Genomic DNA, 26,725 nt, shown 5'->3' on the forward strand with positions numbered 1-26,725 from the left:
ATAAACTCGTGCGGTAAATTTGTGCTAAACAAGCAGAAATACATGAATAAAAATAGACTTGGACCAGAATATAGTGTTTAATTTGTTTATTTGGTTTTACAAATATATTACACAAACCGGAAAAATAATAACAAAAAAGAAAAAAACCAAACTCCAAACCTGCTGTCAAATAAACTCACATGAAAAGAAAAAGGAAAGAGAAGTTAGCCGCACACACAGAAGGTACAACAAAATCAGTCACCTGTGCATAAAACCAAAGTTAATCCTGAACATTTGTAGACGGCTGATCGACAAAGTCCAGGAAAGGCCTCCATGTCTCAACGAATGTTCTTTCTCACAGTATAATGATTTTTTTCTAATTTGAGATGGTGCAGCACGTCCCTAATGCGTCACTGTGGGGGGGGCGACATCCTTCCACTTCAAAAGAATTAGGCGTCGAGCCTGAAGGGTTGAAAAAACAATGAGTTCCTGACCCCTAGAAGGTAATTTTAGGGTTTTACTCCTGACCCCAAAAAAGGAATAGTAGTGGATTTAAAGGAACTTTAGTTCAAATAAAGCAGTCAATGCTTCACCAACTTTAACCAAAGCATATGAATGAGATCAGCCTCTCCAGGTTTACATTTATCACATGTAGAGTCCATGTTTGGGTATATTTTTGCCAATTTGGGTTTATGAAGGTGAATCCCGTGAACCACTTTAAACTGAATAAGAATCTTTCTCAAAACATCATCCCACTCTGATTCACTGATCTTAACACTGAAAATCAGTCTCCCAACCCTTTTTAATGACCGACTGTCAGGTAGGGAGGGCTAGTGAGCATGAAGGACCCAAATTACAGAAATGGGAGGCACACGGTTCCAGGGCAAGGGGGTTAATATAACGGCAAAAAGCGCTGCCAAGCAGGGTAACAAAACCAAAACTCACAAAACATGAAAACATGGCAGAAGACCGTCAGAGACAAGACTTAAATACAAACAGGACTGACAAGACAGGTGAACATGATCAGAAGAGTTTGGGACTAAGGAAGTAAAACTCAAAAGCATGACAAAACAGGAAACCTTTCAAAATAAAACAGGAAACAGAACTCAAACATGACAGAAACAAGATGGAAAGCAAAAACCAATAGAAAGAAACCCAAACCGTGACACCGACATTGAAGTTGTATCCAGACTTGAGATCAGACCTGTCATTGCTGAAATGGTTTTCTTTTTGAGGGGAACAGAAATCACGATCTCATCCATTGCATTGTTTGCATGGAGTCCTATACTGTTCATAATTAAATAAATAAATATTTAATTCAATAAATAAATATGACCTCATGCAAATACACAATAAACCAATAAATCTCTCATAAATATATAAAAAGATCATGAAATTGTGAAAAATCTGCACACTGATTTTAAATTAGCCATTATATTATTCAATATATTTCATTTTGCTTTAAAAACCTGTTCATTATTTTAAAACAGCATTTTAAAATATTCATTTTTAATCATGTTGAATATTATTATAATTCTGTATTTTTTCAGAACCTTAGATTTCAAAATCAATATTTTTCAAAGTAGCTTTGTTTTTATTTCATGTTGCTGTTTTTCACAACGACTGATTTATTTCATGAAGAGCTTTTTCAGGAGAATGAGTCCATCTGTCAATCAGTGAAAGTGGGCGGGATCTAAACGCTCATTGGCTCATCCATGGAAATCGACTCATATTCCTTGATACCCGCTCAGCGGTGTGTCAGTCAGAGAGATGACATATATCAGTGATATCCGCACGGCTTTGCTGACATTAGAGATCAAATAGAGTCAAACAATCTGTCTGCTGCAGAAGATGCAAACATGAACGGCTCTGTTTTTGTAGTTTGAGGGTTTGTGTGGACCAAACCACAGAGGAGCTCTGGTCGTCCACATCTTGAGATCCCCTGTTGAAACACTCCTCATTCTCACGCCATTCACTCAGAGCTCACATCGTGCTTTATGTCGGCTCGCAGGAGGTGAGATGGCGGACCGACAGTCAGACCAGGCAGCTACGCAAAGCGGGACAAGCCTGCTCGGCCTCCTGAACCTTATGATATTTTTCTATTTTCATTGAGACAATGATTATAATCAGGTCCTCTGATTTTATTTTTCCCTCCCGGGAAAATGTTGAACCTTTCCTGCGATGACGTTTCTGACATCTTAACACTCTCCATGTGCATTGTGCATCCATGCATTGTTACTGAGATAAGCACAAGCAACCGCTCCATGTGGCTATCAGGCTAAAAACATTAGCTGGTAGCTCCTCCCACACGCGGCATGGTGCATTCATGGAAACTCCAGTTCATAGAAGCTTAGTGGAACTCCAACAACCACTCAGCCTAACTTAGACCACTACTAGATGTTCATGAGAAGATGAAAATTGCCGCACCGACCACAAAATCACCTGAATTATGCACACTCGCCCAAAGCCACTTTTATCCGCAAATTTGGAACAAAAACTGCCCAATTTCTGGTAACACTGTGGATGTGTTGAGGTGCATACTCCCCCTAGTGTTGAGGGGTGTGCATTGCGCCGTCACGTTCGCTGAAGCATCTTCGATCGATGTAGTCAGGGTGCTGCTGGTCTATGGAAGCGATTATGTAGCATAAATAAAAAGCAAAGTCAAAACCAGAAATGCTTTTTCATTTTCAAAATGAAAAAGCATTTTTTGACTCAAAAATATAATGAAAACGCAATCCACCAAAATGCTTTTTCATTTTCTTCCTCAACACAGCTTATTCTGTCACTTAATTAAAATTAAAATGAAAATGGTATTTGACATTTCATTTTCAAGACGTTCTCTGGTAAATGTGTAGCATAATTCATTTAGAAATGTCTAATTTGACATTCAAAATGGATTCATAGAAATGCTTTTTAATTTTCAAAATGAAGCTGCATTTTTTGACTCAAAATTAAAAAGAAAAAGCAATATTTCAAAATGCTTTTTCATTTTATACCTAAAACCGCTTATTCTGTGTCATAATTAAAACCAAAATGCAAAGAGGGGATTGCATTTGCATTTTGACATCCACCCCGCGCACCTTGTCACAATATTCATTTCTTAAAAGCATTAGCAGAGGGGGGGCAGGGCGATGACGTCACTGCTTTCTCCGTGTGTCCGGCTGCTGACTGACGCACACACCAGGAGCAGACTGTGTTAGCGGCAGAGACGAGGGTTTTGTGATGGTTGTGAACTTCTGATGAGTTTCCACAGCTTCTCAGGACTAAGTAGCTGCATGTCCGCCTTCTGCGGTCCTCCTCCGGACGCACCGCGGACAAGCTTTGTTCTTCGCGCGAAGCTCCCGATGATCGCTGAAGGCGGAAATGCTGCTACGATCTGAGAAACCATCATATGAATTTGTGTTTCCAGTGGTGTCCAGAACAAAATAAAGACTGATTCCCACATATTTACACCTTGATCTGCAGCTTTGCGGTGAATTTGCTGTTTGATTTATTAAGATCCAGGAATCCAGGTTAGAGCAGTCCAGGTCCAGCGGTTTTTGAACAGGACCCGGTTTTACGTAATCTCAATGTGAAAAATGCAGCAGAATGTTCCTTTAGCTCCCTCGCGAATCAGAAGCTGTGAATCGCAACCCAACTTCTTCAGCGTCGTCTGACCGCACGGATTTAAAAACATATGATCGAACAGAGCAGGCCCTTAATAATAATCATGACAATAATAAAAGCACATTATCAAGATAGTCTCCTGCAGCTTCGCGCTGAGTGAGTGTTTTTGGTCCAACCAGCAACGTTTAGTATGGAGAAATCTGCTGTCTGTTGATGGGGCTCCAGCTGTCATCAAACAGTAAATTCACAGCAAAGCTGCAGATAAATGTGTAAATATGTGGGAATCAGTCTTTATTTTGTTCTGGACACCACTGAAACCCAAATTCATATGATGGTTTCTCAGATCGCAGCAGCATTTCCGCCTTCAGCGATCATCGGAGCTTCGCGCTCCACTGTGCGAAGGCAGCTGGCGGTCCGAAGAACAAAGCTTGTCCGCGGTGCGTCCGGAGGAGGACCGCAGAAGGCGGACATGCTGCTATATAGTCCTGAGAAGCTGTGGAAACTCATCAGAAGTTCACAACCATCACAAAACCATCGTCTCTGCCGCTAACACAGTCTGCTCCTGGTGCGTGTGTGTGTGTGTGTGTCAGTCAGCAGCCGGACACACGGAGAAAGCAGTGACGTCATCGCCCTGCCTCCCCTCTGCTAATGCTTTTAAGAAATGAATATTGTGACAAGGTGCGCGGGGTGGATGTCAAAATGCAAATGCAATCCCCTCTTTGCATTTTGGTTTTAATTATGACACAGAATGAGCGGTTTTAAGTATAAAATGAAAAAGCATTTTGAAATATTGCTTTTTCTTTTTAATTTTGAGTCAAAAAATGCAGCTTCATTTTGAAAATTAAAAAGCATTTCTATGAATCCATTTTGAATGTCAAATTAGACATTTCTAAATGAATTATGCTACACATTTACCAGAGAACGTCTTGAAAATGAAATGTCAAATACCATTTTCATTTTAATTTTAATTAAGTGACAGAATAAGCTGTGTTGAGGAAGAAAATGAAAAAGCATTTTGGTGGATTGCGTTTTCATTATATTTTTGAGTCAAAAAATGCTTTTTCATTTTGAAAATGAAAAAGTATTTCTGGTTTTGACTTTGCTTTTTATTTATGCTACATAATCGCTTCCATACTGCTCATGTCTGAGTAAAGGAGTAGCCAATCACAAAAGTGTCTCCGCCTTGTCTAGTTTGATTGACAGATGACCCATTCTCCTGAAAAAGCTCTTCATGAAATAAATCAGTCATTGTGAAAAACAGCAACATGAAATAAAAACAAAGCTACTTTGGAAAATATTGATTTTGAAATCCAAGGTTCTGAAAAAATACAGAATTATAATAATATTCAACATGATTAAAAATGAATATTTTAAAATGCTGTTTAAAAATAATGAACAGGTTTTTAAAGCAAAATGAAATATATTGAATAATATAATGGCTTATATAAAATCAGTGTGCAGATTTTTCACAATTTGATGATCTTTTTATATATTTATGAGAGATTTATTGGTTTATTGTGTATTTGCATGAGGTCATATTTATTTATTTAATTAAATATTTATTTATTTACTTATGAACAGTATAGGACTCCATATGTTTGGAGGTTTGTCTGGGAACCCTGGGATGGAGAAAAATGAGAAGTTGGAAGGTTGTACTTCTCAGATATCTGCTGAAAAGATGCAAACCTATTTTCATGGAATAAATGATCAAGAGTTTTCAGCCCTTGTTGTTGCCACCTGAGAAATGTAGAGTCTAAGGCTGAAGGCGGGAAGAAAACATTAGGTGCCATTGGGACGAGTGAGCTCATTCTTAACAGATCAAAGTGTTTCCTGAATGGTAAGCAGATTTATGCAGAATGATGAACTATTGGATTGCTAAACGACAAGTTTTTACCTGCCTGACCAGGAGTCTGTTGGGTTTGATTGAAGATAACATGTTTTACCAACAGGATTCTGACACCGTCACCATGGAAACATCATCCAATCAGGATGCTACGGTGGCCCAGAAGGGTCACAACACAACACATTAACTTAACACACAACACATTAACTTTACACACAACACAACTTAACACACAACACATTAACTTTACACACAACACATTAACTTAACACACAACACATTAACTCACAACACAACACAATAACTCACAAGACATTAACTCATAACACAACACATTAACTCACAACGGAAGTAAAGCTGCAATGGAAGTGCTTTTATTCTGAAATTTCCACTGGGCTGAGTGGCTAACTGCCTAACAGAAAGTAACGTCACAGTGAGCTGTGGAGGGAGCATGATTTTCTACAAGAGAAGCTAGCAGCAGTGTTGCCAGATTGGGCGGTTTTGGGTGTAAATTTGTGGTCAAAAATGCATAATTTGGGCGGTTTTAAGGTCGGTTCAGCGGGTTTTTTCCCACTCATGAATATATAATAGCGGCCTACGTTAGGCCGTGTGGCTTTTGGAGTTCTACTGAAGCTCCGTGAACGGCAGAGCTTAATGGACCGGGCTCTGTCATCTAACCTGTTGTTGGGGGAGTGCAACGCCCCGCCTCTTAGAAATTGTGTTCATTAAAGCCTGACAGTGGGGATCTCTCCACATTTGTCATGTCAAGTGTTGGGGACCGCGTGCGTGTGTGAGAGGAAGAGGGAGGGGAAGAAAGGAGAGGAGCGGAGCACGTGCAGCGACAGAGAGGGGTGTGAGTGCAGCGCGGAGGAGTGTGCGTTAACATTGTGTAGCTTCTCTTGTAGAAAAATCATGCTCCCTCCACAGCTCACTGTGACGTTAATTTCTGTTAGGCAGTTAGCCACTCAGCCCAGTGGAAATTTCAGAATAAAAGCACTTCCATTGCTGCTTTACTTCCGTTGTGAGTTAATGTGTTGTGTTGTGAGTTAATGTGTTGTGTTGTGAGTTAATGTGTTGTGTATAAAGTTAATGTGTTGTGTTGTGACCCTTCTGGGCCAGCGTAGGATGCTGAAGTCGTGGCTCACTTTACTTTGGGATGTGCACAGATCTTTGGCAGATGGCGTCTCTTCCACCTCAGCTCTGACTCTGCTGGAGCTTCGGGTCAGGACTGTAAGTTGTGAACCTGCAGACGTTTGTTCAGCAGGTTTGTCTGTGTTTGCAGATCATCTCGCAGAGGAAACTGTCCAAAGCTCTGCTCAGACCCGGGGGGACGGTGGGGAAGGCCATCGTCACGGTGAGTCGCCTGTGTGGTCCCGAGGGAGTTTATTTTTCTATTGGCAGATGCACACAAAAGAAGGCAGGAGACGGAGGTACAAAAATTAAAATGATTTTATTACAAAACATTAAAACCAATTAAAAATGGACCCGTTAAAAGACATACACAACAAATTCAGTATGCTGAGGACCAGCAGACTTAAGGGAGGTGGAGGCTCCCAGAGAACAAATATAAAATTTCACCCCACTCACGTGATGCAGACCACACACACACTGTGAAACCTTCACCCAAGGACACGTCACTCCAAACTGGGGGGATAGCCTCCACCTAGAATTCTGGGCTGGCACCTGAGTCCTCAGCACTGAGGGAGGGGGGAAACAAAGGTGGATCACACAATAAAATCCAGTTAAAACACAGGTCTAAAAGAATTGTGTAAAAATGCTAAAAACAAAATAAAAGAAACTCTCGTGAGAGTAAGTCCGCCCGTAGGGTGCTGCTCAATGAACGGAGCGCGGCCGAGCTTTTATTCTCGTTGGTGGAGGATTCAGGCGTGACGCCCCGTTAGTCCTCCGTTGCTCAGGCTCAAAGGCAGCTGAGGAGCACCCGGGCCCGGCAGAACCCTGGTCAGGAGTCTACAGGGATTCTGATCACGAGCGGTGACAGTTCCTTAAAATAATTCTAAAATTCAATATATAAAAAGCAGCAGCTGTTCAGCAGGTGGGAGCGTCAGAAAGTCCCCGGCGCTGCAAGAACAACAAACATTACCAAAATAAAACAAAAAAAGAACAGCTTAAAGGCAAGCGCAGGACTTGACCCTCGCCGGCTTACCAGACAGACTGTTCGTCACCTGGGAGGCGCGCTCGATGGCAGAGGCTGTATTTTGCTCAATCTGTGCCTGCAGGTCTCATCCGGAGCTGAAAGAGTGTGTTAATATGAGGCAGCGAACAAACTCTTGTCCTTAGCCTACCACCGCTACTTTACCTGTGAGGCTAGCCGGAGGTGTGAAAACAGGAAGTGGGCGGTTCCAATGGCCAAATGCTGCCCCTGGCCGAGTGAAGGCTTCTTTGCCCTTTATAGCGCCCCATGAGGCCACTGCTAGTAATCCTCTGCCCTACAGCACCTGAGCCAATTAATCCTGCCACAATCCTCCCCCACAAAATGCATCGTCGACCCGACGATGATTCAAAGTAAACTACAGCCATGGTCTAAAAGCAACAGCAGATGATATGCTTACTGAGGAGGAGCTTTGCTCCTCCCCTACGGCCCGAGGAAGCCGGTGAGGGTTGGAGTGCTGTCCAGCAGTGGGCCGTGACGTCCGGCGCACTGGCACGCTACTCCTATCCCGGTCAGCTTGTAAAGTGACTCCGGAAGCACAGGGTACAGCAGCTGCCGCGGAATCAGCCTCAGAGAAGACTGGTGCCACCTGTCCAAGATGCAGTTCAGGTTGGTTGTCCTCTACCGCCTCACTAGTGCGGTCCTCCCTTAGAACAAACCAGTCCCCGTTCTCTATTGGGTCCTCTTGGGAGAAAGAACTTTGTGGGGGTTGGCTCGGAGGGCAACCAGCCAACTCTTTGTCTGGTCCTCGCCTGACCACGGCCTTCAGTAAGGACCGATGGACTTGTCGGGGTGTACAGGGTTCATCCCTGGGGGAAATGGTGTACACTGAGCCCCCCTCTCTGGGTGCCTTTAATACTCTGTGCACCCTGTGATCCCACAAATCCCTGATTTTCTGTCGTCCTCTAAACCCCAGGTCACGCACTAAGACCAACTGCCCCTCACTCAAAGGAGGGTCCCTTACCCCCTCATCATGACCTCTCTTCCTGCGATCAGCAGCTGCAAGCAGCTTCTCTCTGGTACCCTCAAAAGCCAGTTTTAGCCGAGCTTTGTGTTCCTGGACCCACTCCTGCACAGTGCCCTCCACTGGCTCTTGCACTCTTCCTAACAGGAAGTCAACTGGAAGCCTTGGCTCCTGTCCAAACATCAGAAAAAATGGTGACTCACCCGTTGAATGATGGGGAGTCGTGTTATAAGAATACAAGAGCTGCGGCAGGCACACGTTCCAGTCCCGCTTCCGGGACACTGGTAGAGTTCTGAGAAGGTCGTGGAGGGTTCTGTTGAAGCGTTCACACTGACCATTACCCTCTGGGTGGTAAGGTGTGGTGCGAGACTTCTCTACTGCATAGAGGTCACAGAGTTGTTGAATGAGGGCGCTCTCAAAGCTCCGACCTTGATCGGAATGTATCCGAGCTGGAACGCCAAATTTTGAAAACCATTCTGTGACCAAGACCTGGGCCACTGTTGCAGCACGCTGATCCCGAGTCGCAACCGCCATGGTGTATTTACTGAAGATATCAGTAATGACAAGAACATTCTCTATGCCACTGGTAGTTGGCTCCAGCACCGAAAAATCCATAGCCAAAATCTCATTGGGCTTGGAGGCCAGCAAATGACCCATGGGGGCGCGGGCTGCGGGACGAGTGACTTTAGCTACTTGGCAGCGCTCACACTGACTGCACCACTCTGCCACCTCAGCTGACATACCAGGCCAATAACAGCGCTGCCGTAGCAGGTCAAGGGTCCTGTCTACACCCTGATGACCATGCTGCTGATGGACTGCCGTCAACACTTCCTCCCTGATCGAGCCAGGAAGCAGGATTTGCAACACTGCCTCCCCACCATCATCTCGAAAGACCCTTCTGTACAGAACCCCACCTTGCTCAACCAGCCGGTTCCACTGTCGAAGCAATGCCAGCGTGGGTGAGGACAATTGCCTACGCTCCTCTGGGCTTGGGCGAGTCTGACGTTCCCAGAAAGGCAGAAACTCCTTTAGAACAGGATCAGCCCCTTGAAGTGAAGCCATGTCAGAGGGGCTGTGATGGGGCAGGGCAACCATGGTGGCTTGGGTTGTACCGACAGTCTCCGTCTGTTGCACCTGCTGCAACGACATGGGCAAGCAGCTACCCGGAAGAACATCTCTCCAGGCCTGCATGTCTGGAAAGTGCTGCCTTGACAGAGCATCTGCATTTCTGTTGCTGCGGCCCGAGCGGTACCTTATCTCCAGGTCAAACGCTGCCAGCTGCGCTGCCCACCGTTGCTCCATGGCACCAAGCTTGGCGGTGGACAGATAGCTGAGGGGGTTGTTGTCAGTGTACACAATACACTTCTGTCCCAAAAGGTACTCCCTGAATTTCTCAGCTACTGCCCATTTTAGTGCCAAAAATTCCAATCTCATGGAGCTATAATTGACTGGGTTCCTCTCGGTAGGCCGCAAGCCTCGACTAGCGTAGGCTATTGGCCGCACCTTACCCTCTTGTTCTTGGGAAAGAACAGCTCCAAGGCCTCCGTTGCTAGCATCGACCTCTAAGATGAAAGGGCGGGAGAAGTCTGCATACGCCAGGACTGGTGTTGTAGTCAGCTTAGCCTTTAAAGCCTCAAAGCTGCGCTGGCATTCCTCCGTCCAGTGGTTAGTTAAACCACGTGCAGACTTTTTTCTGACCTTGTTTCCCTCCAGCTCTGCCACTAACCGGTGCAGCGGTGCAGCCAACTTGGCAAATCCCTCCACAAAACGTCTATAATAGCTGGCAAAGCCAATAAACGATCGCAGCTGGAACACTGTAGTAGGGGGCTCCCAATTAGCCACCGCTTCCACCTTGCCAGGGTCTGTAGAGACTCCCTGGTCCGAAATCACATGACCCAGATAATGCACCTGGTGCTGAAAAAAGGCACATTTGGCGAGCTTAACCTTAAGCCCTTCGAGCTGCAGTCTCTCAAGTACCAGCTCTAATCGCTCCAGATGCTGCTCGATTGTCGAAGAAAAGACAATGATGTCATCCAGGTACAAAAGCAAGGACTGACCTTGTTGCTCGCCAAACATTCGCTGCATCAGCCTTTGAAAGGTGCTGGGGGCGTTGCAAAGGCCAAAGGGCATGCGGTTCCACTCAAAAAGGCCAAATGGTGTGCAGAACGCGGTCTTAGGACGATCTGCCTCGGCCACCGCCACCTGATGGTAACCGCTGGCTAAGTCCAGAGTGGAGAACCAACGAGCTCCGGACAAGGCATCCAAGGATTCCTCTATTCGAGGAAGTGGAAAAGCATCTTTCCTAGTCCTGCTATTCAACTGCCTGTAATCCACGCAAAGCCGGAGACCACCATCTTTTTTGCGGATCAAAACAATTGGGGACGCAAAGGGGCTGCTGCTCTCACGAATCACCTGAGACTGGAGTAAATTGTTAATATGCTCCTTAGCCGCCACATAATCCGATGGGGGAATGCGCCTATAGCGCTGCCGGACTGGAGCATCATCCACCAAGGGAATCTCATGAGTGATTAGGCTTGTGCAACCCAGGTCCCCCTCATGCAGTGAGAAGACAGTTAAATACTTCCCTAGGAGGGTCCGGACTTTCTCCTGCTCTCCCGCCGAAAGTGCAGAGAGGTCTACTGACTCCAGCTGAGCCAGAGGCAGGGTGGATGCTGCATGAGCAGCCACCACAGCGGCTTCCGATTGTACCTCAGTCACTTCCTTGGGTAAACTTACCACTCCAGCTGGAGCCACCGTACCCACCAGGGTACGTGGGTGGAGTCTCACAGCGGTGGACCCCACATTGATGATTGGGATGTAGGCTGTCCCCCTTTCCACCCTTACGAGTGATGGAGTTGCTAAAAGGCCGGCAGGGAGGCCTGAGCTACATGGCTCAAACAACACCGCTGAACCAGCACACTGCTCGGAACAAGTGGCAGCAACGATAGCCAGGACACCACCAGAAATCCAACGAGCCTTTCGACCACGTGTCCTTACATTAAACATGCTGGGGGTTACCGTAGCTTGAGCTTGCTGGCACTGTTTCAGGGCCCCAAAAATTACATCTGGGGCTGTGGACACCTCAGATTGTCCAAACAGGGCACTGCCATACTGGGCAAAGAGCTCTTGGTAACAGCGCTGGATGATGTTCATCCCCAAAACGCCCGGCGCCTGTAAAGGTCCTCCACCGGGAATATCTTTAACTACTAGTACACCACATTGTGGCAATAACTTGCCACAAAGTCCCACTTCCAACTCCAAGTAGCCAAGATATGGTATAGCCAGCCCGTTAGCTGCCCTCAATTGTAGCCACTGACAGGAGCGAAGTCGCTCTGGTCCCCATGGCTCAAAATTCTGTTTGAAGAAACTTTCCGTGATGGTGGATACCATGGACCCAGTATCCACTAAACACGAAATGGAACGACCCCCCATGCACACCTGTAAATGAGGACAAGATGCCAGAAGTCCATCAAACTCCCCCTTGGAGCCAGCGGCTGCCCCCTCCGAGCTGTGGCTCAACAACTCGGTGGGCATTAGTTTTCCGATGGTGATGGGGTGTTATTATTTCTCTGGCGGGACCTTTGGGTAGGCGAGACTGGGCGGGCCGAAGGAGCCACCCGAACGCCATCACAATCCTGGGCAAAATGCCCAGGCTGCTGACACCTTCTGCAAATAATGGGACCACGACGAGGGGGACGACTGGCCTGGCTAGGATTCTGCAGGCGTAGCAGGTCCTGAGACATCTGGAGGATCTGCTCTTGTTGGAGCCTTAACATCTCCTTTATCTCCGATAGTTCGGACACCGGAGGGACTGATTGGGAACTACCCCCAACGCCACACTGGAACCCAGGGACAGAGGGGACGGAGTAACTACGACTCCGTACGCCTCCAGGGAGACCCTCCCGCTCCCACTGCATTGCCTCACCCCTAACCTCCAGCAACGTAGCGGTGGGCTGTCGGCGCACAAACTGTTTTAATTCACGGCGTAGGGCACAGTCAAAAACTTGTTCCACAAATTGATCCCGCAATAAAATCTCTGCATTTGGAACACCACTAGGTGCAGCTCCCTTAACGGAGGCCATTAGGCTCATTAACGCCAGGGAGTATTCATGCAGTGTCTCACCTTCCTGCTGCCGACGAGAAAAAAATGCCTCCTGCAAGGCAACATAAGAGTCAGTGCATCCGTATAATTCCTGCAGCACTGCAATGACCCTAGCCGGGTCCTCCCTGTCGGAACCAGGGCGATATTTAATTTCGTCGCGGGCCTCTCCCTCCAGGTGATCGAACAAAAAGAACGCCTGATCGGCTACACCTAAATGGCGGGTCCTCATGCAAGCCTGCACCTCCTCAAGCCACTCCGTAAGCCCAATACCAGTCCGTCCCCTAAACATGGGACATTTTCTGTCTCTAGGGACATACAACAGTCTCTCAACCACGGGAGGATTGGTCGAAGGCCCAGCCAAAGTGGCAGGTGCTGCACCAGGGCCAGAAGCTGCTGCTTGTTGCTGCCGCAGCCTCTCATTTTCAGCTTGCAGCCGTGAAACCAGGTCTGTCAAATCCTGGACCTGTCCTTCCATTACTTAAACCTGGAGGTCCCAAAAAAACAAAGTCCACTTTCCAAGGTTATTAGGATGCCAAGTTACCTTGCACAAATCACCTTCCTCACTTCCAAGCGGAACCAGCTGCTGCTTCTTTAAAATTAAAAAAATAAATAATTAAAAACAGAACAAAAAAAAAAAAAACAGTCTGCGTGTGACCAAACACAACCACAGAATAATGTAAAAACCACACGTCTCTGCCAAGTGTGCGATCCTGCCGACAACGCCAATTGTGGTCCCGAGGGAGTTTATTTTTCTATTGGCAGATGCACACAAAAGAAGGCAGGAGACGGAGGTACAAAAATTAAAATGATTTTATTACAAAACATTAAAACCAATTAAAAATGGACCCGTTAAAAGACATACACAACAAATTCAGTATGCTGAGGACCAGAAGACTTAAGGGAGGTGGAGGCTCCCAGAGAACAAAGATAAAATTTCACCCCACTCACGTGATGCAGACCACACACACACTGTGAAACCTTCACCCAAGGACACGTCACTCCAAACTGGGGGGGATAGCCTCCACTTAGAATTCTGGGCTGGCACCTGAGTCCTCAGCACTGAGGGAGGGGGGAAACAAAGGTGGATCACACAATAAAATCCAGTTAAAACACAGGTCTAAAAGAATTGTGTAAAAATGCTAAAAACAAAATAAAAGAAACTCTCGTGAGAGTAAGTCCGCCCGTAGGGTGCTGCTCAATGAACGGAGCGCGGCCGAGCTTTTATTCTCGTTGGTGGAGGATTCAGGCGTGACGCCCCGTTAGTCCTCCGTTGCTCAGGCTCAAAGGCAGCTGAGGAGCACCCGGGCCCGGCAGAACCCTGGTCAGGAGTCTACAGGGATTCTGATCACGAGCGGTGACAGTTCCTTAAAATAATTCTAAAATTCAATATATAAAAAGCAGCAGCTGTTCAGCAGGTGGGAGCGTCAGAAAGTCCCCGGCGCTGCAAGAACAACAAACATTACCAAAATAAAACAAAAAAAGAACAGCTTAAGTTAAAGGCAAGCGCAGGACTTGACCCTCGCCGGCTTACCAGACAGACTGTTCGTCACCTGGGAGGCGCGCTCGATGGCAGAGGCTGTATTTTGCTCAATCTGTGCCTGCAGGTCTCATCCGGAGCTGAAAGAGTGTGTTAATATGAGGCAGCGAACAAACTCTTGTCCTTAGCCTACCACCGCTACTTTACCTGTGAGGCTAGCCGGAGGTGTGAAAACAGGAAGTGGGCGGTTCCAATGGCCAAATGCTGCCCCTGGCCGAGTGAAGGCTTCTTTGCCCTTTATAGCGCCCCATGAGGCCACTGCTAGTAATCCTCTGCCCTACAGCACCTGAGCCAATTAATCCTGCCACACCTGCATGAACCTCGGCGGAGCGTCGCTCCGTCTGCAGTTTGGTTTCCTCAGACAGAGCAGCATTTCACTGCTGCCCGGTCCTCCTGCAGGAGACCGGGCTCCTCAGCTGGACAGAACCATTTCAGGTCCTTTCTGTCCTTTAAGACATGAACCTCCACCTGCTGCTGCCACAGCCGGACGCGCTCACTGGAGCGCAGCCTCACAGCTGGAGAAAATCCGGTGTTCCTCTTTACCTCTCTGCTTTCATCAGATGCGTCACAGGGATTTATTTGGAAAGGATTTCTGAACAGGAAGCAGCTGTTCTCAAAAAAATCTCCACGTTTTTCTTTTTTCTTCTATTCTTAACAATATTTTGTCTTTCATCTCTTTAATTCAATTCAATTCAATTTTATTTGTATAGCCCAAAATCACAACAACAGTCGTCTCGATGGGCTTCGAAGTAAAACATGAAATCAAAAGGATCACGAATACAAAGAGTTCAATAGAAAAATACTAAAATGAACTAACAAACTGACTAAGCTATACTGGCATCCCTGCCCTTAGACCCCCCTTCGCGGTAAGGAAAAACTCCCAAAAAAAACGGATTCCGGAAAAAACGAAGAAGCCTCAGGGGTGCCCACATGAAGGAGGGATCCTTATGAGGTGCCGTGTAGGACATTATTCAGAATTAGCATTCATAAACACATGTGAAATCTCTCACACACACTAGTGAAAATGCTCTCACATACACTATCCAAAATGCTCTCACATACACGTGAAAATTTCAATAGAAACGGAAGGCATTTCAGTAGAAACAACGTTTTTTTTTTTACTTTATTGTTAGAAACAAAGTTGGTCGACTGAAGGCATTTCAGTGGAAATGAACCTGTGTCCGAATTCCTGCCCTGATCCCTAACTACTAAAACCCTATATAGTGCAGAACTATATAGTTCTATATAGTTATCTGAATTTAAAAGCAATTCAGACACCCGTGCTCAGTACTTTTTTCTTTTGGGTGTTGTTCATAACGCGCTTGACACGGAAACAAAGTGGCGCATTACCGCCACCACCTGGTCTGGAGGCGAACTACTCCTATTTAACGCTGAGAATGACACTTATTTGTCAGAGTAAAAACATAATAAATATGAACATTTTACAAAGACTATTTATGAATCTGCTGTGTTCTGATCATGGAAAACGTAACTGATTTATAAATAATTAAATTACAAACACTTTGGTGTTGATTTAATGTATTTGTTCATAAATAAACCCCCAAGTTATTTTTTCATGCCAATATTTATTTTGTTTTTGTGCCGCTGAACGATTAACGGGCTCTTGCAAGGAGGCATTTTTTTCTGTAGTTTTCTTACACCTTACTGAAAATGGCTTTGAAAATGAATCTGTCCGTGTTCCTGGCAATAATTCAACCGTTTTTCGTGAGATCAAACTGAAAACGAGCAGATATGCAGCATCACAGGACGGCAAGGACAAGCAGACATCTCAGAAGATTTCCTCTGGATGCCCTGACCAGACAGAATAACTTGTGAGTTAAACTTAAAGCTTTTTTTTTAGTTAAACCTAAACTTTAACTTAAACTTTGTTACTAATCATGCTCAAGGTTACACAGTCTGCTGGGTAAGAGTTTAACATTCTTTTTCAAGTGAGTTGTGTAGTCCAATTACATGAAACACTTGTGAGTTCAAAGTTTAGAATTTTTTATTCAGAGTCAAACCATATCACTTGTTTTAAACAAAAACAAAACAAAAACTTTCATTTTTAAAAGTTTAAATGAAAATCCAAAAACCCAGCCAAATAAAAACCACGAGATTTTCCAGAATTAATAAATACTTCATAATCTAAAATGTAAGACATCAAAATAAATAGAAACATTAAAAAAATGTGATTTAATTTCCTCAATGAAATAATTAATGTTGCATTTTCCAGGGTCTTCCACGTCTCTACTGCTTTACCAACACAAAGGTGTCTGTCCTGGCCCTTTACGCTGACGGTCAGTCCGACACAAGACTGGATTTTCGGTTGACCCGCAGGACCATCGAGCATCTGGGTCGATGGTCCTGAAGCATCAGCTTCGGGTTCCTCACACTCTGGGGGGTCACAGGAGACTGACGTCCTGGTGTTTCTTTTCTGGCTGGCGTGTGGCACATCTTACAGTGTGGTAGCCAGAGTCTTTGACATGACACGGTCCACCGTGAGCGATGTTGTCCACAGGACGGCAGACCGCATCATCCAGCTGATGAGCAGGGTCACCCAGCTTCCCAGTGGGAATGAACTACCATAAGTCGCCTCTGGATTTTAGCAGCTCGCTTGGTCTTTCTCCTTCCAAAGGGTCACAAGGAGCATTGATGGCTGCCACATAAGAATAAAGGCCCTAAAAGATAATGCAGCTTGTTATTTTAACAGGAAGCTTTTTTATTCCATTAAAATGCATGCTGTATGTGACTCTAATGCCAAATTTATAGATATTTTTGTTGAGAATCCAGGATCAATCCATGATTCACAGGTTCTACGTAAAAGCCCAATTTATGTAAATCAAACAAACCCACCTGAAGGATCCTTTTGGGTGATGGTGGGTATCCCTGCATTGCACATCCCATCATGCTGCTGACACCCTACAGGGAACCCATGAGGAATGCGCTTGAGGCCCGTTACAACCAGAACCACTCCAGAACACGCTCTGTTGTGAAGATTCAATTCAATTCAATTCAATTTTATTTGTATAGCCCAAAATCACAACAACAGTCGTCTCGATGGGCTTCGAAGTAAAACATGAAATCAAAAGGATCATGAATACAAAGAGTTCAATAGAAAAATACTAAAATGAACTAACAAACTGACTAAGCTATACTGGCATCCCTGCCCTTAGACCCCCCTTCGCGGTAAGGAAAAACTCCCAAAAAAACCGGATTCCGGAAAAAACGAAGAAACCTCAGGGGTGCCCACATGAAGGAGGGATCCTCCCCCAGGACGGACAGGCGATTTACCAGAAATCTTAGAGAAGAATTAACTTATCTAAATCTACAACTACATATATAAAAGTCCAGCAGACGAGCTTCATCCAGCCGTGGTTGGGGGGACAGTCAGGGGGGCGAGTCGAGCCGGAGACAGGAACCACAGCCAGGTGTAGGAGCAGGAGCAGAGACGAGGTACTCGGTCAGGTACAGAGCAGAGACGAGCCAGAGATGAGCCAGAGGCAGGAACCACAGCCAGGTGTAGGAGCAGGAGCAGAGACGAGGTAAACGGTCAGGAACTGGAGCACGGATGAGCCAACTGGAGTCTGGCAGCACTCCCACTCCGCAGGAGGGGAGAGGAAAAGACGGACAATACATGAATCACTGTACCAAACAGAAGCATGGAGAACTAAATGATAAATGATGATCAAGAATAGAGGAGAGGAAGGGTAGAAGTAAAAAAGGAAAGAGGACAGAACCCCAGTGTACCATAGTTACCCCAGCTTCAACTTCTAGCAGCCTTTTAAAAGAAATAGTTATTATTAAGTTTAATTTAAACAAACTAACATTAAGTTAAATAATCTCTGAATACTAACTAGTCTGACAATAAGCCTGTCCAAAGAGGAATGTTTTCAGTCTAACTTTGAATGTAGAAACTGAGTCGGCCTCTCTTCCATGAGCTGGGAGTTTATTCCATAAGACAGGGGCTTGGTGGCTAAACGCTCTACCTCCAACCGTACTTTTACTAATTCTAGGAACCACAAGCAGTCCTGCATTTTGCGAGCGAAGTGTTCTGATTGGTTGGTAAGGGACTATGAGGTCCTTAATATAGGACGGGGCCATTCCATGTAAGGCCTTATAGGTTAACAGGAGGATCTTGAACTTAATTCTAGAATCAACTGGGAGCCAATGGAGCGAAACTAACACAGGAGTGATGTGATCTCTTCTGCTAGTTCCTGCTAACAATCTAGCTGCTGCGTTCTGAACAAGCTGGAGACTTCTTAAGGAACTCTTAGGACACGCTGCTAACAAGGAGTTACAGTAATCCAGCCTCGACGTAACAAATGCATGGATGAGTTTTTCAGCATCACTCTTAGAAAGTATATTTCTGATCTTAGCAATATTCCGCAGGTGAAAAAAGGCAGTTCTACACGCCTGAGATATGTGAGCCTTAAATGATAAATCCTGGTCAAGTAAAACCCCAAGGTTTCTAACTGTGGAATTGGGGGCTATACTTATACCATCCAGGGAGACTATCTGAGCAGACAGAGTATCTCTGAGGTTTTTAGGACCTAGTATAATGACCTCAGTTTTTTCTGGGTTCAAGAGGAGGTAATTAATTGTCATCCAGGTCTTGATGTCTCTGATGCAGGCGTTCAGTTTCTCTATCTGGTCATTCTGGTCAGGCTTCATGGATAAATACAACTGCGTATCGTCGGCATAACAATGAAAATTAATGCTGTGTTTCCTGATTATGTTTCCTAGGGGTAACATATAAAGCGTAAACAGGATCGGTCCCAAGACTGAGCCCTGTGGGACTCCATAGTTGAGTCGAGTGCACTGAGAGGAATGGCCATTTACATTAACAAACTGATACCTATCAGACAGATAGGATTTAAACCACTAGAGAGCAGATCCTCTGATCCCTATGTCCTGCTCTAATCTATGGAGTAAAATACCGTGGTCGATAGTGTCAAAGGCTGCACTGAGGTCTAACAGGACCAGAATAGAAAGTAGTCCCTTTTCTGAGGCCAATAATAAGTCATTAGAGACTCTAACTAGTGCAGTTTCCGTACTGTGGTGGGGTCTAAACCCCGACTGAAAGTCTTCAAAGTGGCTGTTGTCCTGTAGGTGGCAGTAAAGCTGCTTAACTACAACTCTTTCTAGGATTTTAGAAATAAAGGGCAGGTTTGATATCGGTCTATAGTTGGCCAAGATGCTAGGATCCAAACTGGGCTTTTTCAGAAGAGGTTTAACAACTGCATATTTAAAAGACTGTGGCACGTAACCCGTTTCCAGAGAGGCATTTATCATTGTTAATATGGGATCATTAATTAGGGGAAAAGTTTCTTTAAAAAGTCTGGTGGGAATTGGGTCTAACAGACACGTTGAGGATTTGGAGGACGTAATAATTGATGCTATTTCTACTTGATCCACAGCAGTGAAGCAGTCTAATGTTACAGAGGTTTCTATGGATGCCTCCATTTCTACCGCTTCAGCCTGTTCTGGGCTGATAGTAGGAATAACTTGATTTAACTTATGTCTAATATTTGAGATTTTACTATCGAAAAATGTAAGAAAATCATCAGAGCTGAGAGAAACAGGAACATGTGGTTCTACTGAGCTCTGACTGCGAGTTAATTTAGCTATAGTGCTAAAAAGAAATCTTGGATTGTTTCCATTCTCTGATATTAAGGTTGAATAGTACTGGCTTCTAGCTCTACGCAGAACTTTTTTATAATTTAATAGGCTATGTTTCCAGATATCCAGAGACTGCTCTGAACCGGAGCGGCGCCATTCTCTTTCCAACTTACGGGTTTCTCGTTTAAGAGAACGAGTTTCAGCGTTAAACCACGGTGCTACTCGGTTTTGTCTGACGAACTTAGGTTTCAAGGGGGCAACAACATGGAGTGTACTCCTGAGGGCTTGTAAGGCATCATTAACAAACTGGTCATTTATACTAGGACTGATACTATGGGAGCTGGTCTCAGAGTATTTTCTCAGAATATCACTAAGTACTGGCTGAACTGTGTGTTTAAACTCAGACACAGAACGGTCAGTTAAGATTCTTCTAAGCTGTTTCTTATTCATTGGGGCAGAAGGATGTTCCAGTGTAAACTGGAAGGTAATCATAAAGTGATCAGAAATGATGGGGTTAAGAGGAAGGACACTCAGCTGGCTGATCTCTATACCATGGGTTAGAACAAGATCCAGGGTGTGCTTATGACAGTGAGTGGGTTCATTCACACTTTGGGTGAAACCAACATCATCTAATAAAGCTGCAAAAGCCGTTCCTAGGCAGTCACTGGGGTCATCAACATGAATATTAAAATCCCCTAATATTATAGTTTGATCAGAATCTAAGACAATAGTCGATAGGAAGTCGGAAAACTCAGTTAAAAATTCTGAATATGGGCCGGGAGGGCGATAAATAATTATGAGTAAAACAGGTTTTCGAGTTTTCCTGTTTGGGTGACTTAAAGACAATATGATGCTTTCAAATGAATTATAAGCATTTTTAACTTTAGGGCTGAGAAGTAAGCTAGACTGTGATATTACTGCCAAACCCCCTCCTTTCCCTGAAATCCTGGATTTCTGATAGTTAGCATAAGTGGGGGGGGTTGCTTCATTCAATCTAACATAGTCATCCTGATGGAGCCAAGTTTCTGTTAAGGCTAAAAGACTAAGATTGTTATCAGTAATTAACTCGTTGACTAAGAGGGACTTGGAGGAAATGGATCGAATGTTTAATAAACCGCATTTAATTCTGCTTGTGAGAACTGCTGTCTGTCACTTTAAGGTTTCTATGACGCGCTCCTTTCATTTGTCTTTCAGCACATAAGCTAAAGCTAGGACCTGCTTGACTTTCCCTGCATGGGTTTTGCACCAGCACTAACCCTAAGGGAGGCTCAGAGGAGCGTTTTACACTGCTGCTCTGTGCCCGGGTCTCGTCTCTGGATTGTCAGGTTAACAGACTAAGGCTAGCAGAAATGTTTCTAGAAAGAAGAGCGGCACCGTCCCGAGTGGGATGGACGCCGTCTCTCCGCATGAGACCGGGCTTCCCCCAAAACGCGCTCCAGTTACGAAGAGAGCATTTGGCATGATAAAGATGAGGAGGAGAGCAATATTTCTGGGGGCACTGGAAGTAAAACCAACCTTTGCAATGAAAATCATTGCCTGCAGTTCAATTCTGCACAATCTGTGCATCAGCAAAGGCGACTGCTTAGCCAGAGATGTTGAGCCACAGCAGGACGACACCAGGAACATGCAGGACGAGCAGAGTCACGTCTGTCTGCAAGGACAAATCTTTGCTTTCCTTTCAGCTCCAACTGTGACACACATGACTCTAGAAGACCAGGATTATTGTTAACATGTATAAAAATAAATATTAACATATAAAGCGAAATTCTAAATATGTACATCTGATATTTATATGAAAATCCTTTTAAGATTGTTAAAAATAGCTCAGATTTAAATAATACATGTAAATTATTCATTTTTGTTCATACATTTATTAAACAAATTGGAAAAACAATGGCTGCATTACATTTTAGAACAATAATTTCAACTCAAGCAAACTTAACAGACTCTCTTGTCGCTGTTCCTCCCTTATAGCCCTTTCCTCCTCTCTCTTCTGGGTCTTTAACATAAACCTTTAACCCAGTACGACAACGATTAACCGTTTATTAAAATGAAGTCAAATCTGATCATGTGTCTCTACCCATCTGGCACGAGCTAGCTTGAAAACAAACAGGCTATCTTTCTCCATCCGCAAATGGATCGGATTTTCCTCATCCTCGTCTGTCCCTACATATATGAACACATTTAAAACATGTGTTAATAACTTGTGACTACGGTTAGAAGTCACTGCTTTTTGATGTAATATCTAGCGTTTGTTTTTAGCCTTCGGCGCTAATTCGCGTTAGCTTTAGCATTACTGAAATTGATGAGCTTCAAAACAATCTAGGTTGTTGATTGAGGAATATAACATATTAAACACATCATCTTAAGTATTTACAAATATATTTTACAACAGATACTGGATATTTTTTAATATACTTACACGTTTTCCTTGCGCAACCGGCTGCCATTTTCGAATGATTCAGACGAATGATTATCTCGCGATACTCAGCCAACTTCCGTTTCTACTGAAATGCCTTCCGTTTCTGTCGAAAATTTCAGTAGTGTATGTGAGAGCATTTTCACATGTGTATGTGAGAGCATTTTCACATGTGTATGTGAGAGATTTCACATGTGTATGTGAGAGATTTCACTTGTGTATGTGAATGAATACATTTTCAGTTGTATGTATACAAGCATTTCACTAGTGTGTGTGAGAGATTTCATATGTGTTTGTGAATGCTAATTCTGAATTATGTCCTACACGGCACCTCATAGATCCTCCCCCAGGACGGACAGGCGATTTACCAGAACTCTTAGAGAAGAATTAACTTATCTAAATCTACAACTACATATATAAAGTCCAGCAGGCGAGCTTCATCCAGCCGTGGTTGTGGGGACAGTCAGGGGTGCGAGTCGAGCCGGAGACAGGGACCACAGCCAGGTGGTTTTTAGGACCTAGTATAATGACCTCAGTTTTTTCTGGGTTCAAGAGACGAAAAACGTTAGTTTTTCCATCTCTGAGAGTCTTTTTTTCAGATGCTCCGACTCTTTAAATCGATTTTAAAGAGTTTTAAAATTTTACATAATTTTCCTTCAGCAGAAACATTTCATTTGCTTATTTCTATTGATAAAAACAAAAAAGACAATGAAAATAAAAAACACAAACATGAAACCCATTTAAGTCATAAATCGATTTAAACAAAAGAAAGTTAAAGGAGATGATGCTGTTTCCTTAACTAACCAGTTAAACCGACTCTAAAGTTTGTTTAAATATTTCAAAGACGTCTACAGGAAAACATCTTTATCTTTTGGTGATCATAAATAACTGCTGTGTTTTGAAGTGGTTTTCAAAATAAAAGCCTTTTTACGCTGAGCCAGCAGACTGCCGTCCAACCAGAACCAGAACCACACCTGCTGGGATTCAAACACCTTTACACCTGCATGTGGTCATTCTTTAAAGTCTATTTCAGTGGCTGTTTATTCTGGAGCAGAACTCTGTGATCCTAAATCCACATACAGGTTGGCAGTACTCCCACAATGCAACAGTAAAGAGTCCTCTGTTGTAAAGGACAGACGGCGCCGTCTTACCACACCTGCGGTCCGTGGTCAGATTTGCCTCCTCAGTCACAGCTTCCAGATTCCTATGATAAGGCCTGAAAATCAGAATCAAACAGAAACAAATGTTTTTTTTTAATCTGTTTAATACAAAAACCTGTTTTTACAGCCTGAAAATGTCAAAATGTACTATTTTAAATCAAAGCAGATTAATCACAGCAGACGGAAAAACATTTACTGACCCAATTCATGAGTTTGAAATGAAGTCTGTGATGCTGCAACAGGATGTTCTCCCCGTTATTTGGGCCCTGGATCAACGGGGGCCAAACAAACATCCCCCTTGGGACGCATTTCTGACTCCTCCAGAAAGGTAGGAGTCAGTGCAGGGTCCGTAACAAATGAGATAATCAATGTCTTCTATGGAAAACTGCGTTGTGCTGCTCTCGTGGTTGATCTGTCTGAGGCCTTTGACTCTGTTGATCATCAGTTACTAAGGACGAAGTAACATTGCTGTGGGGGGTTCTGCCATCAACTGGTTTGTTGAAGGTGTGAAACCAGACTTCATGAACATCAGCAGCTGAGTTCTGAAAGGGTCGATTTTGGCCCCTGTGCTTTAGTAGTCAGTTGCCAAAAGTTAAGATCCGTTTATATGCAGATGATACTGTCATCTACACAACTGTCTCTTCCATGGTGCTGCTGTGAATGAGCTCCAGAGAGCTTTCCAGCTGTTTCCATTTTCTCTCCAGTCTCTTCTTGTAAATATCTGGGTGTGTGGATAGATGATCCTTTACATTTCACATTAATCATCTGCTAAAAAACCCTGAAGGCTCTGCTAGGCTTTTATTCCAGCCTCAGACGACGAAGACACTGGCTCTGTGAAAAACCACCGTCATACTCCTGCTGCCTCCTGTCTCCTGCTGACAGTGGATACTCCCGCTCCTCACACCGGTTCTCCTCTTTGGATCCACACAGATCTTGGGAAAACTGATGGTGGAACAGCGCTCATATCTGCGACTGTAGGAACGTTTCCCTGAACTGCTTAAAACAAAGCTTTCTGAGTCTTTGTTATTCTTCAGTTTCATTTTCATGTCTTTATGTTTTTGTGTTTTTATGTGTCAATGCCTTTTGGTCGGGTGGAGATTTTTAATCAGAATTCTTTAATATCTTTGTACACAAGAGGCTTGTTACAACAAAGACTCCTGATTTTTCCAGCTGTTTGAGCAAAATAAAATAAAATAAAGTGACAGAAATATTAGAATAATGTGATCAAACCTCTGCGTTATTCTATGGAAGCTTAGCTCTGTGTCCTGCAGGAACGGAGCGGGAACTCTGACCTTCACTGCTCAGGTGAACAGACGACCTGCAGCTCAGAGTCCAGTTGTTCTTCAAAGAGCTCAGAGTCTGTTCTCTGCACAGCAGGATGTGAATATTCAGCCTTTGTTGTTGCCTTAATGATGCATCTTGGCAGTAATGAGCGTCTAATCAAAGGCATGAAATGTGTTTGCAGATTACAGCGGAGGAGCTGACGGGGAACGACGACTACATCGAACTCTCCTTCAGCGCCAGGAAGCTGGACGACAAGGTAAGACGAGACTTCCTGTCAGCAGAACAACGTTCTACTCCTGAGAAATGACAGAACGTGCATCCTTCCACTGGGATAAATGCTCCGTTGGGTTCCAGAATCAAACAAGTTTCGGAGTTTGCCTCAGATCGTCTCCAGATGTTTGCTGGAGTTCTACCTGAACAGGTTGAACATCAGCAAACATTCTGAGAAAAAACAGGAAGCAGAAGTACTGACGGTGAGTTCAGGTGAGTTCCTGATGGCAAAAAGAACCTCAGTGGAACCGAAGAAGCAGCTGCTGGTGGGTTTGCTTTCTGGGTTTCCAGAACCGGTCCTGCAGAACCTTCCTGATCCGATCATCTCACATGTGTTTGCTAGGACTTCTTCAGTAAATCGGATCCCTTCCTGGAGATCTACAGGGTGAACGATGACGCCACCATGCAGCTGGTCTACAGAACCGAGGTACCGACGCGTCGTCTGACGGTTCTTCATGTGCATGTGAGGAGGCTCCGTCTGCGGCTGTAAAAACAACATTAATTTAGCAAGGATAGGAATGAACATTCAGAACAAACATTTGAAGGAGAGCCTGCAGCTCAGCTGACTCCTCTGAGGAGCTGAGGAGGTCTTCTGGGAGCTGAAATAGAGCAGAGTAATCCTCCAGGCAGCCGTTTGTCCCTGATGTGCTTCTGTCTAACTGAAGTCAGAGCAGACGTCTCTGAGCGGGAAGCAGATGAAATGAAGGCAGCGTGACCCCCAAACCTCCCCAGGTCTGAGCCTCCTCCTCCTCTGTTCTCAGACCGTCATGAATAATCTCAACCCCGTGTGGAAGACCTTCAAAGTTTCCCTGAACTCACTCTGCTCTGGAGACCAGGACCGCAAGCTGCAGGTACGCAAACACATACACACACATACAAACACACACACACACACACGCACACACATTCTTGCACATACTACATAGTGAGGTCCAGGGAAATCGCCAGAGAAGTGAGGACCAGCCTTTCTGGTTCACTTACATGAGTGTAAAACGCCCTTTTGGACACCAGAGGTCGTCCTTTTTAACAATATGAGGTTAGATTCTGGGTAACATTAAGTTTTTGATAAAAGTTTTAAACTGTGTAAGTGAGGACCAGCATGGAAAACACACTCCAGGTTTTTAGTTTTCCTGTGGATGAAATATTGATGTTAAAACTTAATTCCAGGAGAGAGTTATGGTACAAAAATTCTTTATAATCAATTCTACATTTGTTTTAAGTAATTAATTTTGCAACAATTGATTGTAAAACGGACTATGCATGCTTTCAAAGAAAATAAAATTCAATTACAGTATTTTCAGGCTTTTTCTTTATTGAACACCTTTTAACAGCAAATCTGCTCATAGTAAAAAAACATAAATCCTTTAAAAAAGCATAAATCTTTTAGAAAAACAGAAATCTTTTGGAAAAACAGAAATCTTTCAGAAAAACAGAAATCTTTTAGAAAAACAAATCTTTCAGAAAAACAAAAATCTTTTAGAAAGATATAAATCTTTTAGAAAAACAGAAATCTTTTAGAAAAATATAAATCTTTTAGAAAAACAGAAATCTTTAAGAAAAATTTAAATCTTTTAGAAAAACAGAAATCTTTTAGAAAATGTAAATCTTTTAGAAAAACAGAAATCTTTTAGAAAAATTTAAATCTTTTAGAAAAAAGGAATTCTTTTGGAAAAACATTAATCTTTCAGAAAAACAGAAATCTTTTAGAAAGACTTAAATCTTTTGGAAAAATATAAATCTTTTAGAAAAACAGAAATCTTTTAGAAAATTTA

The 26,725-nt window shown here is 44.0% G+C and overlaps 1 protein-coding gene and 1 long non-coding RNA gene across 6 annotated transcripts in view; one reads left to right on the forward strand and one right to left on the reverse strand.

The window, feature by feature from the left end:
* LOC105356065 (copine-4) overlaps positions 1-26,725 on the forward strand; it is an 80,897-nt gene that overhangs the window by 21,595 nt on the left and 32,577 nt on the right. For both annotated transcript variants that reach the window (XM_023964637.1, XM_023964638.1), the window contains exons 4-7: positions 6,711-6,782; positions 24,865-24,939; positions 25,297-25,380; positions 25,715-25,804. In XM_023964637.1, coding sequence (XP_023820405.1) covers positions 6,711-6,782; positions 24,865-24,939; positions 25,297-25,380; positions 25,715-25,804 — 321 coding nt within the window. The remainder of the gene's footprint in view (positions 1-6,710; positions 6,783-24,864; positions 24,940-25,296; positions 25,381-25,714; positions 25,805-26,725) is intronic.
* On the reverse strand, positions 60-14,529 carry LOC111949000. 4 transcript variants are annotated; one of them, XR_002875006.1, is made up of 6 exons: positions 14,196-14,527; positions 13,613-14,105; positions 13,206-13,253; positions 7,016-7,125; positions 6,574-6,819; positions 60-441 (listed from the first exon to the last, which is right to left on the reverse strand). It is a non-coding gene; the product is annotated as an uncharacterized LOC111949000 (long non-coding RNA). The 4 variants fall into 4 exon arrangements; XR_002875008.1 differs by lacking the exon at positions 13,206-13,253 and having other exon boundaries at positions 63-441; XR_002875007.1 differs by lacking the exons at positions 60-441; positions 6,574-6,819; positions 7,016-7,125; positions 13,206-13,253 and having other exon boundaries at positions 13,457-14,105; positions 14,196-14,281; positions 14,349-14,528.

Source organism: Oryzias latipes, chromosome 16 (assembly GCF_002234675.1).
Source record: "Oryzias latipes chromosome 16, ASM223467v1".
Taxonomy (NCBI): domain Eukaryota; kingdom Metazoa; phylum Chordata; class Actinopteri; order Beloniformes; family Adrianichthyidae; genus Oryzias; species Oryzias latipes.